Here is a 13212-nt window from a genome sequence, read left to right as displayed (position 1 = left end):
GAAAAGCTGCCACGGAAGTCATCATTCCTCCCCAGCGTCCCTCGTGGTTTCCTAAGGACTCTATGGACCTTTTTTCTCCAGCTCCATCAGCAGTGTTAAACAGCCAACCTGCCACCAACATTCAGAGACACACACTGCAAACTGTACAGTGTCTTTGCATTCAGATGAGTCAAAGCCAGGGAATAGAGTGCGGATGAGACGATTAGAAAAACACTGCTCATTCATGAAAGAGGAAAATTAATGTGTATTTTTATTCATGTGGCTTAGCGATTAGCTGTTTCTATTTGCCATCATGTCATTGTTTTAATTGTCGACTAACTTGCACAGCCTGTCATGATTTTGTAAAGCCGTTGATGTTTTTAGATAATTTATATTCCATGATATCAGTGTTTGTTTTAAATGAGGAAATTGACCTTAAGACATACTTATCTCAGTTTCTCCCTTAATTTATTACTAAACAGTCTCAAGTTTGCCTTTGTCAGATTCTTCAGAGCAGGGACACCGAACAGGACACAAGATCAGCGGTTTCAGAAGGGCCATCATGTATATACACTTTTCTATAGCTGATAAAGGCAAACTAATAGTTGTTTGTGTATATTCCCCCCCATGAACACTGAATGTGCATAACTTCTCTGCTTCATATGGTCTTTGCTCTGTCTCTGGATGCTGATTTGTAATTCTTGAAAAAGGTAAATTGCCATGTAATTTGTAGCTACCTTGGTGACACATTTTTCTGTGGCTGTGCATATTGATTGTACTTGATGCATAGTGCATAGCGCCTCGTTACTACTGTATTAAAAAAGCAGTAAAATGCATGTGTGGATTTAAGTTGAAATGATCTTCATGAGTGTCTGGGTGACTACACACTTAATCCAGATTTTCATAGCCTGAAACCAGTGGTGCAATGTAACTAAGTAAAATTACTCAAGTAATGGATTAAGTACACATTTGAAGTACTTTTACTTTACTTGAGTCTTTTAATTACATGCCATTTTATACTTCTAATCCACTCCACGTAAAAGGGAAAAATTTTACTTTTTACTGCACTTCATTTATCTGACAACTATAATTTTTAAACAAAACATTTTATACATAGGAGTTTATTTTAAAAAATTATGTTTTTTCCATAAATTAAATTTCCCAACAGATTATACAAATACAGCTGAAATGATCAATCAGTTAGCTGACACAGAAAATTAATTTTTGATGGCTGACATAATTTTACATGTGAAAACATTTCATGGTTCCAGCTTCACTAAAAGACAGTTCGTCAATTATGAGAGGGTAGGGGTGGTACAAAAAGGGGGAGACATGTCAGATATTTTTTAAGCCCTGGCATGGGACTTATGTGTATTGTATTTTGGGTCAAGGGAGCCATAAGAAGAAGCCATAGAATTTAAAACACACCAAATGTGAGCTCAAAATAGTGATATTTCATCAAAATCCCTTTTTTCTGTTTCTTTACTTTTATATAAAATATTTCTTATCATTTTATTATTATTCATTATTTATTTATTGTAAAATTCATTATATTTATCATAATATCATATATGAGTAAATGTGTCGAAAACATGCTTTAAGTATTAAAAGTAGAATATATATGTATACGTGTGTGTCGTGTGTGCATATTTTTTTTCTACTTTTAATACTTAAACTTTTTTTTAAACTTTTACTTTAGTGATATTTTTAATGCATGTCTTTCAGTTGTAATTAGTTTTTTTTTCATTTATTTATGTATCCACAAATGTATTATTTATTTTTAAAAAATTTCAGAGCGGTAAAGTAACTTTACTTCAAAAAGTAATCTGAGTACTTCCTCCAGCTCTGTCTGAAGCTAACTTAACGTTAGCATTGTTTACAGCGGGGTGAGAAGCATCAACCCTCCCCCACCCGGCTTTACCAGCTCCTCCTACTTGACAAGCTAGCCAGCTAGCCGCTGTAAAAGCGGACAGAAATCTGTAAGATACTATAGAGGGCCTCCTGGATGAGACACATTCATCCAGAAAACACAACCAACTGTCTTTATGGGACGCTTGTTCGGTGGATATTTCGACGCGATGGCCAGCTAGCGAGCAGTCTTAAGCTAGCTGCAGCTAGCTGGTGGGCTAGCCGGGGTTGGAGCTCCGGACCCCCGCATCCAACTCTGCCTTCTTCGTCTCTTTTGAAATTAGTTTCCGTGCCATGCCATCTTTATTCTAACCGAGCTTTTGTCTGTGCGTTCATTAAATGAATTTATCAAGGGAAAGGCTTTCTTTTTGAAATATGTAGGTCACTGTACCCGACCAATGATAGTTATGTGGGTCATCATCGGGTTAACCTATTAGCAAGAACAGCTGGTTAGCACGGTAGCTAGCTGGTTGTGGATTTTTTGGTCAGTCATTTAAAACAAAAAGGCAATAACGTTAATGCACATGCTTATGTTAACGAGGGTTACTCTGCAGCTTCTGTGGCTGAGGTTAGCATCGAGTGGAGCATTTATTTTTTTCCATATTGTGGAGTCGTCGCTGGACCATCGTTAGCTAACTTGGCTAGCTCGCCGGATCCTGTTAGCTCAGTTAACCGAGCGGCTTCACTAACTAAACAGGTAAGAGCAAACAAAAAAACAACCAAGCTAGCTGATTTAAAGTGTGTTCATCGGCGTTTGTGCTCGCACACATTCATCACAGCGTTTTGTGAACTTATTTGAGCTTTAACGGACATGGTTCAGGATCTGCATGCGTTTGTTTGTACATGCTAACGTTTAATGAAACCTCTGTGCGTCTGCAGTGTTAACACATTCTTCATCTTGCATGTTTACATGGACGTCGATACACTGGCATGTTTAATCGATAAGAAGTGTGATTTGAGGTAAAACATAATACAAATAAATAATTTTCTACATCATAGGGCAGTCAGTCGTTGGTTTTCTTTAATTTCTGAGGAGACTATAAACAAGTTATCCATCACGGTGAGCGTCATGTCATCACATTTTGCATTGATGTTGACTTCCTTTCAAATCAATCAACACTTTAAACTGCAAAACTATACATTACATTAATGTAAAATGTCTGTAATTTGACTTAATCAGTGTATTAGCATGACAGGAAACCTGGTTGATGGTCCAAAACAACTCACAATACTCAAACATGTAAACATGCTTTAAAAAGGCAAGAAAATCCTGTGATTTGTAGAGGAAAAACGCAAAAAGGTTTTCATTTTCTACAACCTAGGACTGTGATTAATTATAATTTTCGTCATTGACCAGTTATTTTTCTTGACTGATTTGTCCATATAAGGTTCCCACAGCCCAAGATGCCTTTTGAAATACTTGTTTAGTATGATCATCAGTTCAAAATCTAAATAAACTCAGTTTAGTAATGCATTAAACAACAAAAAGCAGCAAATCGTCATGTTTCAAAATAATCAAAATAGCAGATTTATGGTATTTGTATTTGGAGAAGCTTAAGCTGCAGATGAATTCTGTGCTACAGCTGTACTTACAGTTTGTCATCCAGTAGAGCTCTCAGCATATGATTTAGTCTGCTAAACTATGTCCTGGTACTAGCCTTAGCTCTCACAGGACAACACTTTTTTAAGCTGAATGTGTCCACACTAACTGTGTTTGTCTTCCTTGTATGCATACACAGGAAACTAAGAAATCATGCCGAGTGAGGAGCCCTGTTTCCCCCGTGCCTAGCAGCCGCAGCAGGAGCTTGGTGCAGACAAAGTGGACTGTTTCTGGGGTTTGGTGAGAGGAGGGATGGCATTTCACGGCGCAGGCCGGCAGACCGTTTGTGGAGATTTGTTTCCGGGCTCTGAGCTGGGCCACAAGTATTTCTGTGTCAACTCCTCCTGTGGAGCCCCCTCCACGGGCCTCAGCGCTACTCCGTGCCTGACTGGACCCACTGCCCCAGCCGGGACCCCTCGTCACCCCACAGCCCTTGGAGGGAGCACTGGCGGCGGAGCGGCAGTGCCTCAGCCCTACAGCAACCCGGCCAGTGAGGTGCCCAGCCCTGCAGAGATGGAGCCAGACCGTCCTATTGGTTATGGCGCATTTGGTGTTGTCTGGTAAACATACTGTTTTGAATACTAAAAATGCATAATCTGCACTACTGGTGACCATGACTGCCTTTAAACATTTTGTTGTTGGCGGCCCTTTTTGTTTTGTTTTTTTTTAGAGAGTTAAGACTTCTTGACTTCTTCTTCATGAAACAAGTTGTCCATCTTAGTAAACACCGTGGCTCATTGATGTCTGGTATTGAGAAAAGTCCTTTTTAAATCAGTCTACACTTTGAACTACATTACCACACACATAATCTGAGTGTGAAATCTCTATAAATAGATTGAACCTTTGTATTGGTGTGACTGGAAACAGGTGGTTATCTGGATGATGGACCAAGCCAACTCAGAATACTCAAATATTCTTTAAAAATTATAACAAGCAATGAAAAATGTGTAGTTAGTGGGCAAAACACATAGAAATCGTTACAAAAGTGAATTATTTTCTCAATTAATCACATAATTTTCTTCACAAGTTCGCAGAGCTCTATGTGATGTCTACAAAATACTTGTTTTGTCTGACCAACAGTTCGAAACTCAATAAATATTCAGTTTACCCTATAAGACAAAGAAAAGCAGCAAATTTTCACATTCATTTTGATTGAACCAGTGAAGGTTTGATTTTTGTGCATGAAAATACCACAAACAGGTAATTATCAACTTTGTTCGCTGATTTGTTCACTGCTGCAGTTTTATTGACAGCATGTCAAACTACAGGAGAGCTAAGCCTACAAAACAGTCTCATCAAACTAGCTGAAATACCAAATAACATACTTTTTCACAGGGGTTATTTGTGTCTAAACTACCTCTCAATATCTTTCAGGTCTGTAACTGATCCACGTGATGGTCGTAAGGTGGCTTTGAAGAAGATGCCTAATGTCTTCCAGAACCTGGTCTCCTGTAAGAGGGTCTTCAGAGAGCTGAGGATGCTGTGCTTCTTCAAGCATGACAATGTAATGATGAGACGCGGGGGCTTCTTGTTTGTGTTAGTTGGTATTCAAGATGGACTAAATGTTTTTTTTTCTGTTTTTGCAGGTTTTGTCAGCTCTGGACATTTTGCAGCCTCCACAAATTGACTGCTTCGAGGAAATGTATCCTTTCATTTAAGATATATTTATTTCTAATGTATATTAACCATCATATGGACAGTGTTCACTTTCATTTTCAGCATAATTTACTTCCTCACGCCTTCTGTCCCAGTTTCTCTTCTTTAAATCGTTTATCATGTCCTCCTTTTCCTCCACTTAATTTAGCCGCTCACCCTCTCACACTCTGGTCTAAATGCAGCTCATCACTGCAGATGTGAGGCTGGCCACTAGTGAATGTTTAATACAGGTTGTTGACTCATTTCTTGTTTTGTTTATTGACGCTTGTTCAGCAACCCAAAAAAAGCGAGACCTGTTCTCAGAGATGCATCATGTTGATGTAGGCGGAGGTCAGTCCGTGTGTGAGCGTTTATTTGCCTTGACAGCAAACCGCCCCGCAGCTACGTGATAACAGAGCTGATGCAGAGCGACCTCCACAAAGTGATCGTGTCTCCTCAGCCTCTCACCACCGACCACATCAAGGTCTTCCTCTATCAGATCCTTCGAGGTGAGCGGAAAGTTTGAGTCCAACAGAGGTGGAGTGTTAGCTAAGCTGCTGTAGTCGCTGATTACACTTTTAAAGAAGAGACGATTGACAGTTTTTATGGTTATAAATTGATATTCTTATTTGTGTGTAGGGCTGCAACTTACACAGATTATTATTCTTTAAATTTCCCATCAGTTGTTTGGTCTGTAGAATATCTGAAAAAAGTCAGAAAAACTAGAACCAGAGAATGTCGACGGCAGTTTTTTCTCGATCAAAAGACATTTCATCCACTGACAAAATAATTGCATGTTAATTTTCTATTAATTTATGGATTAGTTTGACAAATTGTTTTGGCTATAGTTAGAAGCAGTATTAAAGATAACACTTCATCTAATGAGCAAAGCACATAGCTGGGTTGATTCTGAACATTGGAACGGCAAATGTTAGAATTATGCTTCATCAAATCATCCAAGGCGGCATCAGTTTTCTTTTTTTTTATACTGAAAGCAAAGGATTTTTAAGTAGCAGGGCTCTCAAGCTACCAGCCCAGGGTTCAGATCCGATCGCAACTATTAGCGGAAGCCCCCCTCATGCTCAGGATGTAAAAACAACAACAACAACAACAACAAAAAAGGCCCACAAACAGTTACTTTAAGCTTAATTGTTTAATATTTGTATTTAAAGGCCAAATCTGATTGGACTGGCAGAATTCTAAGTGGGATACAGCCTCATTTAACAGGAAGGGTAAAAAGGGAGAGGACAGGGTGAATGTAGATAAACTGTATTTTACAGTTCATATAGAGCATTATCGTGGGCAATAGGTAGGTGTTACATGAGAATAAACTATTGACGATTGTCGTTTTGTCGCTCAGGTTTGAAGTACCTGCACTCTGCTGGGATCCTGCACAGGGACATCAAACCTGGAAACCTGTTGGTCAACAGCAACTGTCTCCTCAAGGTAAACCTGGATATTGTCTGTCTGTTCTTTGAGAGTTTGATAGAGTGTTAAATGTTGCTTGGACCGAGTACCCAATTCGATCATTATCCCACAAATCCCATTTTCTCTGTTTAGATTTGTGACTTTGGCTTGGCGCGGGTGGAGGAGCCTGACCCGTCCCGTCACATGACCCAGGAAGTGGTGACGCAGTACTACAGAGCGCCGGAGGTGCTGATGGGCTGCAGACACTACGGCTCAGCCATCGACGTCTGGTCGGTGGGCTGCATCTTCGCAGAGCTGCTGGGACGACGCATCCTCTTCCAGGCTCAGAGCCCCATTCAGCAGGTGAGATCAGGTGACATCCATCCATTTAAGTGTACCTGCTGACTCATCGTTGAGCAACGTGTTGCTGGAACCAACCGTACTTTCAGTAAATACAAGATTTAGGAAAAACAACTCCAGTGCCACCATGGAGCATTTTAATTTTTTTTACTGTGTGGCCCATCATAGATATTTTGCCTCATTATGGCACGTCCTGGTATCATCCCAGCAAGCACGGAACATTTTCACAACATTGGCTAATGTTACCTACAAGTTGCAGTAATTTTTTTAAAAGAAACATTATAATCTTCAAAGAACATTTTAAGGATGTTTACCATTTCAAATTATGGTCCCGTAAGATGAAAAGCCGAATAAGACGTAACATTTTAACTGCAACATTATAAGGATGTTTTGGTGATGTTGAGAGGTGACAGATAAAGAATGTTCCCTTATGAAACATTGCCACAATGTTAAATGAGAACAAAGGAAGAACATTTTCAAAGTGACATTCACACCATGTTTTTGAAGCCTGAGATAACAGACCATTTTTTAATGAACATGTAATGTGAGATGTTAACAAAAACGTTAACAAAAATGTTAAAGAGTAAAGAGAATGTCACTCTAACTTTAGGAACATTCAGGGCCACTGAAAACGGTGCTAAAATATTGCATTGGTTGCACTGTACCATTCTCAGAACATTTTTAGAACCAAAACCTGCTAGCTTGGATGTAGGTACGGAGGAAGAAAATCATTTTAGAGGAAAGGAAAAGTATATTATGCTCTTATTTTTGTGAATACTCGGTACCTTTTTGAAGGGCTGCATCATTCATCTTTTAAAAGATGACTATCTCGATTCAGGCATGTATCCAATCTCATTACAAAAGAACAGCAATTCTGCCTTATTTGCTTTGGAGAGGTGCATATTTAAAATGAGTGCTCATGAATTGTTCCTGCTGTGGCTCGCACAAATGCACTAAAAGGCTGATGGACTCCTCCTGAAATGACTGCTGCACTAACACTCAACTAGGAATATATTAAAGAAAATTGTCGAAAACTGAAACTCTGCCAACCCTTTGACCAATTGATTGGTCCATTTGTGGAAAAACAACAGCACGTTATCTCTAGAAAGTAAATTGGCCTCAGTGGCCTGAGTGTGCTCAACTGGGTACCACCTGCTGAGATGCTGCAGTATAGATGTTATGCTTTGTGTTAAGATAGTCTGCTTTTACAGTAGATGCACTGGAGATGGTCCAAAATTTTGGACACTCAGAATCATTTTGTCTGGCCTGTCTTTTGTCCACGGTTGTCTTCTTCTTCACATCATGTGTCAACAGTGTAAGTCAATGTGCCTCAGTATTAACCCTCAGTCCAACACAGTGTTTTTTTTTTGTTTTGTTTTAAACAACAAATTTTAAATAATCCAGTTACTCAAGTTTCTCAATTCCATCAGCTCAACCCTACCTGCAATTGATGATCATTTAAAATGATTAATCATTTTATAAAATGTCAAATTGGATCACTTTCCATAACAACCAAAAGTCTAAACACTGAAACAGTTTTTGTGCAGCTCTTTGTTTAACACGTGTTCTGTCCTGCAGCTCGATCTGATCACAGACCTGCTGGGAACGCCTCCTCTGTCAGCCCTGGCGTCGGCCTGCGAAGGAGCCAGAGCCCACATCCTGAGGGGGCCGCACAAACCGGTACGTGACTGTGTGGTCTGCTCACACTGAATCCACCAACACCAATAAAAGCTCTCTTTTACCAAAATGTTCCACTGAGGAGACACTACAGAAATTATTCTGTTGTTTGAATCTAAAATAGGTTTAGCTGTAAACATCTGCAAGTAACTGAAGCTCCCAATAAGTGTCAGGCAGTTGTAATCATTTTTTAAAAAATCTGTTATCTTAATAAGTTTGTAGCATGCAGTCACTACAGCATGATCAATATAGGATTTGTGAAGCCCATTACAATGTTTAATGGTTTAAATAATATGATAACAATATCGCGGTTCCAGAAGATTCCTAAAAAGTCATAAAAGGCACTGAATTTATTAATCAGAAAATAAAGTCTGGAGTGGGATTAAATTGGCTTAAATTAATCTTTCAAAAGTCTTAAAAATGCTCACACATGGGAAGAAAGGTCGTATGAGTTGGTTTTTTTCTGACGTTGCAGTGAAAAGTCTCAATATGATTGGTAACAGTTATTTTTTGTTAAATAAAATAATAAATTCCTTTTCTTAAAGTTTGCATGATGGGAATCCAAACAGCAGACTCTCACATGCAGATTGAGAAACACAAAATTTCCCAGAAAGTTGGCCAGAAATGCTAGATCTTTCCCACTTGTACTGGTAAACTAAATAGATACTTTTATGACAATATTATATGTTCATTGTCTTCCATGTGTTCCACTCTTAAAAGGGTTGTTTTTTTTTATTGTTTTATTTTACAATAAACATTACAGCAAAAACAAAATTGTCCTTCAAGTTTAGTTATTGGCCTTAAACTGAGTTCTGAGTGGCATTAAAAAGTATAAATTGTCTTAAATATGCCTTGCATATATATATATATATATATAGGCAAGGCAGATATGTGTGTGTGTATGTATAAATACATCATACATTCATTTTTTCAGACAAACACTTGAAGCTGCTTTATTTATTTTTGTCCACTAGGTGGCAGAAAAGCACAAAATCAAGCTGACAGATGCACAGTCAGCTGCATATCTCCAGCTTATTTGGGTCCACTATGAATGAAAAAATATCCACACATACAAACACTTCAAGTAGAAAAAACAATTAGAAAGCTCAGTAAAGCTGCAGGATTGATGTTAATCCCACTGGGATTACATAGCTGTAAACTGTAAACCTTTTCTGGAAAATTAATGGCTGAAAAATTGACACAGGTTATTTGCTGGTAATGGTGATACTGTCCAGTTCAGCAGCAGACTGATGAAAGAAACCTTTTATTTCTAAATTATTTCAGCCGTCGCTGTCGGTGCTCTACATGCTGTCTGATGGAGCCACGCACGAGGCGGTGCACCTGCTCTGTCGGATGTTGGTCTTTGATCCGGTGAGTTCAGACGATACCGACTGACGGAGACTGTTGTATTACACGTTGGTGTTTTTGTTTACCTCTCATGTAATTGAAATAACATGTTGGTAACTTTCTTGTATTTTCTCTCCAGGCTAAACGAATCTCTGGCAGCGACGCTCTCTCTCACCCATACCTGGACGAAGGACGTCTGCGTTACCACACCTGCATGTGTCAGTGCTGCTACTCTGTTCCCAGCGGGCGAGTCTACACACGAGACTTTGAGCCGGTCGCCGAGCGGCCGTTCAGTCACAGCTACGAGAACAGTCTGCTATCCGTGTGGCAGGGAAAAGGTACACAAATGTGAATTGTGCTGTATTGTGATTTTTTAAAAACTTTGCAGTTTTCTTTTTCCTAGAATTTTTTGGTGATTTTTGTTTTTTTTTTTTTCTTTAAGGGAGATTATCTTTTTCAATGAAAAATTTTAGGCTCTTTTTTTTTTTTTAATTTTAAGATTTTGGGTGATTTTTTTTTTTAATGAAACCTGTTGGCCCACCAACATTGCCAAAATGAAGCTATTTATCACAGCCATAAACTGTAAAAACAGAAATTATCATTGGAATTTAAAAGTTCTGATGGTCCTTTAATGCATCGTGTGCAACTAAAGCTTAATGCATTTTCCCTGAGTCACTCAACTCCCACCTCCTCTGATAAATAAGTAACAGTATCTTAGGCCTGTTCTTTTTTTTGGGAAAAAATGGTCACATAATACTAAGAACAGGGCAATGACCTCACTCACACTACAGGGAGACCACAAATCTCTGTGCTGCAAATTTACAAATTTTCAAATTTTTCAAAATAAAGCATCTTTTTCACAAACTTGACATGGATGCGAGTCACTTGCGGTCCATTCAGATTGGACCCGTGACCCACCAGCTGGGAACCTCTACATTTCTGCGCTTGTAAATCCTGACTGCTGGTGTCCTTTTGTGTCCCAACACTAGAGTTAATCCATCGCTTCATCACGGAGCATCAGCAGGGCAAACGGGTGCCGCTGTGCATCAACCCTCAGAGTGCCGCCTTCAAGACCTTCATCAGGTGAGGGAGCGGAGGGAAGAGGAAGAGTCTGATCCCATAATGAATGAGTGTTCTGTTTGAGGCTGTTACTTTAGTCAGTCAGAAAACAGTTGGTTTAAATTGCATCTGTTGGCTCTAAATAATAAATCGAAACAGTCGCCTGCTTTACTAAAGTTCACTTTTAAGGCAACATTGTTATATCAAGGCATTTCTGAATTAATCCGTTATGAATAACAACATTTAAGATGCTGCACTTCAACAGATGGATGACTGTAATGTGTTTTTGTGTCCTCAGGTCCACTGCATGGCACTCCTCCAAGGTGTCCAGGAAGGAGGAGAGATGAACGGTCCTCCTCCTTTTGAGAGTCGACAGCTGAGTTTAAGAGAGGATTTACTGGCCGAGAAAATACTGAAGAATTGGGTCTTTTTCTTCTTTTTCTTTTTTTTTTTTGTTTTTTTTTTTTTTTTTTTTACCTGGCGAGATGCAAAGAGAAAACAACACTCCCAACAAAAGAGGGGGAAAACAGCTGACCCACCTGAGCGCCTCCAAAAAATCCTCAACCTTTTTTTTTCACTTACAAATCTACAAGGTTACCAGAATATGAAAACTACCGCTTCACTTTTTTTTAACGACCCAAACAGCTGATGCTCGAAGCGTTTCCGGTGCTGAATATAAAAAAATGCTGCTGAAGTGCTTGAGGAGGAATAAGAAAGAGGAACTTGGTACTAGATTGGACTTTCCATCGATGTTAGCGGAGACATTGAGAAATAATGGTTTTAATTGTTTGGTAGAATTGTTGCTTAGTTGATTTTTGAAGTCATTCCAACCCTGTGCAATATGGTTTAATTTAAACAAGCGGTAAAACACCCTGAGCGTGCTTGCTTGCCAACCGGATTTTTTGGAAACTCACTTAATGACTGGGTCAGATGCCCCAAACACGACCCGCCAAATAATACGACACGATTAACCGCCAGACACCGCCAAGGTTTTCCTTTTTTTTCTCTTTTCTCTCGGAAATGCATTTAAACACATCACTCACTGTGTTTTCGACACGCCTCGACACGGCGTTAATAATGCAATCTAACAGATGTAGCAGGTTTTGACCACAGTCAGAGTTCCCCGGTGTTCCTCCACATACAGTTAGCTTTGTTGTTGTTGTGTTTTTTACCGCAGCTTCTGTTTCCTCTCGATGAGTTGTCTGGTCTTGGATCAGTGTTGTTTTACCTTTAGGAACTTGGCTCATTCAGCAGGAGAGAAAAAAAAACTCATTCCCCCACAGTTTTTAAAGTCTGTGCGATCACAAACTCTTTTATTTTGAAAGTTACGACAGGAAAGTGTGACTGAAGAGGTGTTCCACGGATAGAAAGATGCCAAAAATATTTGGCACCTCTTTTTCCCTTTTTTGTTTTCTCTTTCCCAGCTCTACATGTATTATTTTAACACACCACGTGGTTTTTACTTTCCTGCAGACCTCCTCGGCTTTGACATTTTGTCCCACCAGTGGAGAGAGAAACAGGAAATGACTTTTTTTTTCTTCTAAATTTCTTAATTTATTGAGTGTTTGTTGAAGAGTGTGTGTCCTCACCCTTTTAGCATCTCTGTTACCTCAGACCTCCCCTGAAAGACAAAAAGAACTGATATGTGCATATCTGTAAAGTGAAACCCTCCGTCACACCTTTAACGTCATTCCTCCACATTCAGTGACTACTTCCTCTTTTACCTCGTGCTCGCTCCTCGCCCTAGCTCCGCCGCTCAGAATCAGTGTGAGGTTTTTGAGAGAAGGATGTTGTCGGTGAAATGCTGCTGTTTTTTGTTCTTTTAGTTTGTCGTTTTTTTACTTCCTGTTTTATTTTAAGGCTCAGGTGTCCCGTTTTATAGACTATGAAATGTACAAAGCCACATAAGGACGCACCAGTATTGATCCTCGTGATTTGAATTATCAGTAAAGAGCCGTATCAGATTCTGCACTGTAAGATGTTCAGTGGAAGATGCGAATTACATCTGAATAGATTTCTGTCCTGTGACGACAAACTGACTTTAGGGTCAAATGCCAAGGTGTCTAAATAATCTACCATCTGATTGGGTTCCTTTTTTTCTTGTGTCACCGTGAAATCCAAAGTGAACTCTGATGGTTTTTACATGTTTAACTTTTTAACTGCAACTTACTAAATCGTCCTGAAAGTTTGGTTTGAGTTCAGTGAATCGCGCAAAGATGAGAAACTTTCTGCAGATTGAT

At 39.3% G+C, this 13212-nt stretch overlaps 1 protein-coding gene across 1 annotated transcript; it reads left to right on the top strand.

Moving 5' to 3' along the window:
* Positions 1-1898: 1898 nt before the first annotated feature.
* On the top strand, positions 1899-13212 carry nlk1 (nemo-like kinase, type 1). Its single transcript, XM_042504535.1, has 12 exons — positions 1899-2584; positions 3627-4047; positions 4862-4991; positions 5074-5129; positions 5525-5631; positions 6483-6568; positions 6683-6892; positions 8468-8569; positions 9851-9937; positions 10053-10251; positions 10903-10996; positions 11271-13212. Exons 2-12 carry the CDS (start codon positions 3740-3742, stop codon positions 11317-11319), a joined length of 1428 nt encoding a protein of 475 aa, XP_042360469.1. The 5' UTR covers positions 1899-2584; positions 3627-3739; the 3' UTR covers positions 11320-13212.

Source organism: Plectropomus leopardus, chromosome 17 (genome assembly GCF_008729295.1).
Source record: "Plectropomus leopardus isolate mb chromosome 17, YSFRI_Pleo_2.0, whole genome shotgun sequence".
NCBI lineage: Eukaryota > Metazoa > Chordata > Actinopteri > Perciformes > Serranidae > Plectropomus > Plectropomus leopardus.
Note: the sequence above shows the minus strand (reverse complement) of the source record. Positions and strands in the feature narration are given on the sequence as shown.

Excerpts from the sequence above, each read along its gene's own strand:
- nlk1 (XM_042504535.1), top strand. The coding sequence starts at position 3,740 with ATGGCATTTCACGGCGCAGGCCGGCAGACCGTTTGTGGAGATTTGTTT. Across the intron at positions 5,632-6,482 it reads CCTCTATCAGATCCTTCGAG|GTTTGAAGTACCTGCACTCT; the intron begins GTGAGCGGAAAG and ends TTTGTCGCTCAG. Across the intron at positions 10,252-10,902 it reads ATCCGTGTGGCAGGGAAAAG|AGTTAATCCATCGCTTCATC; the intron begins GTACACAAATGT and ends TCCCAACACTAG.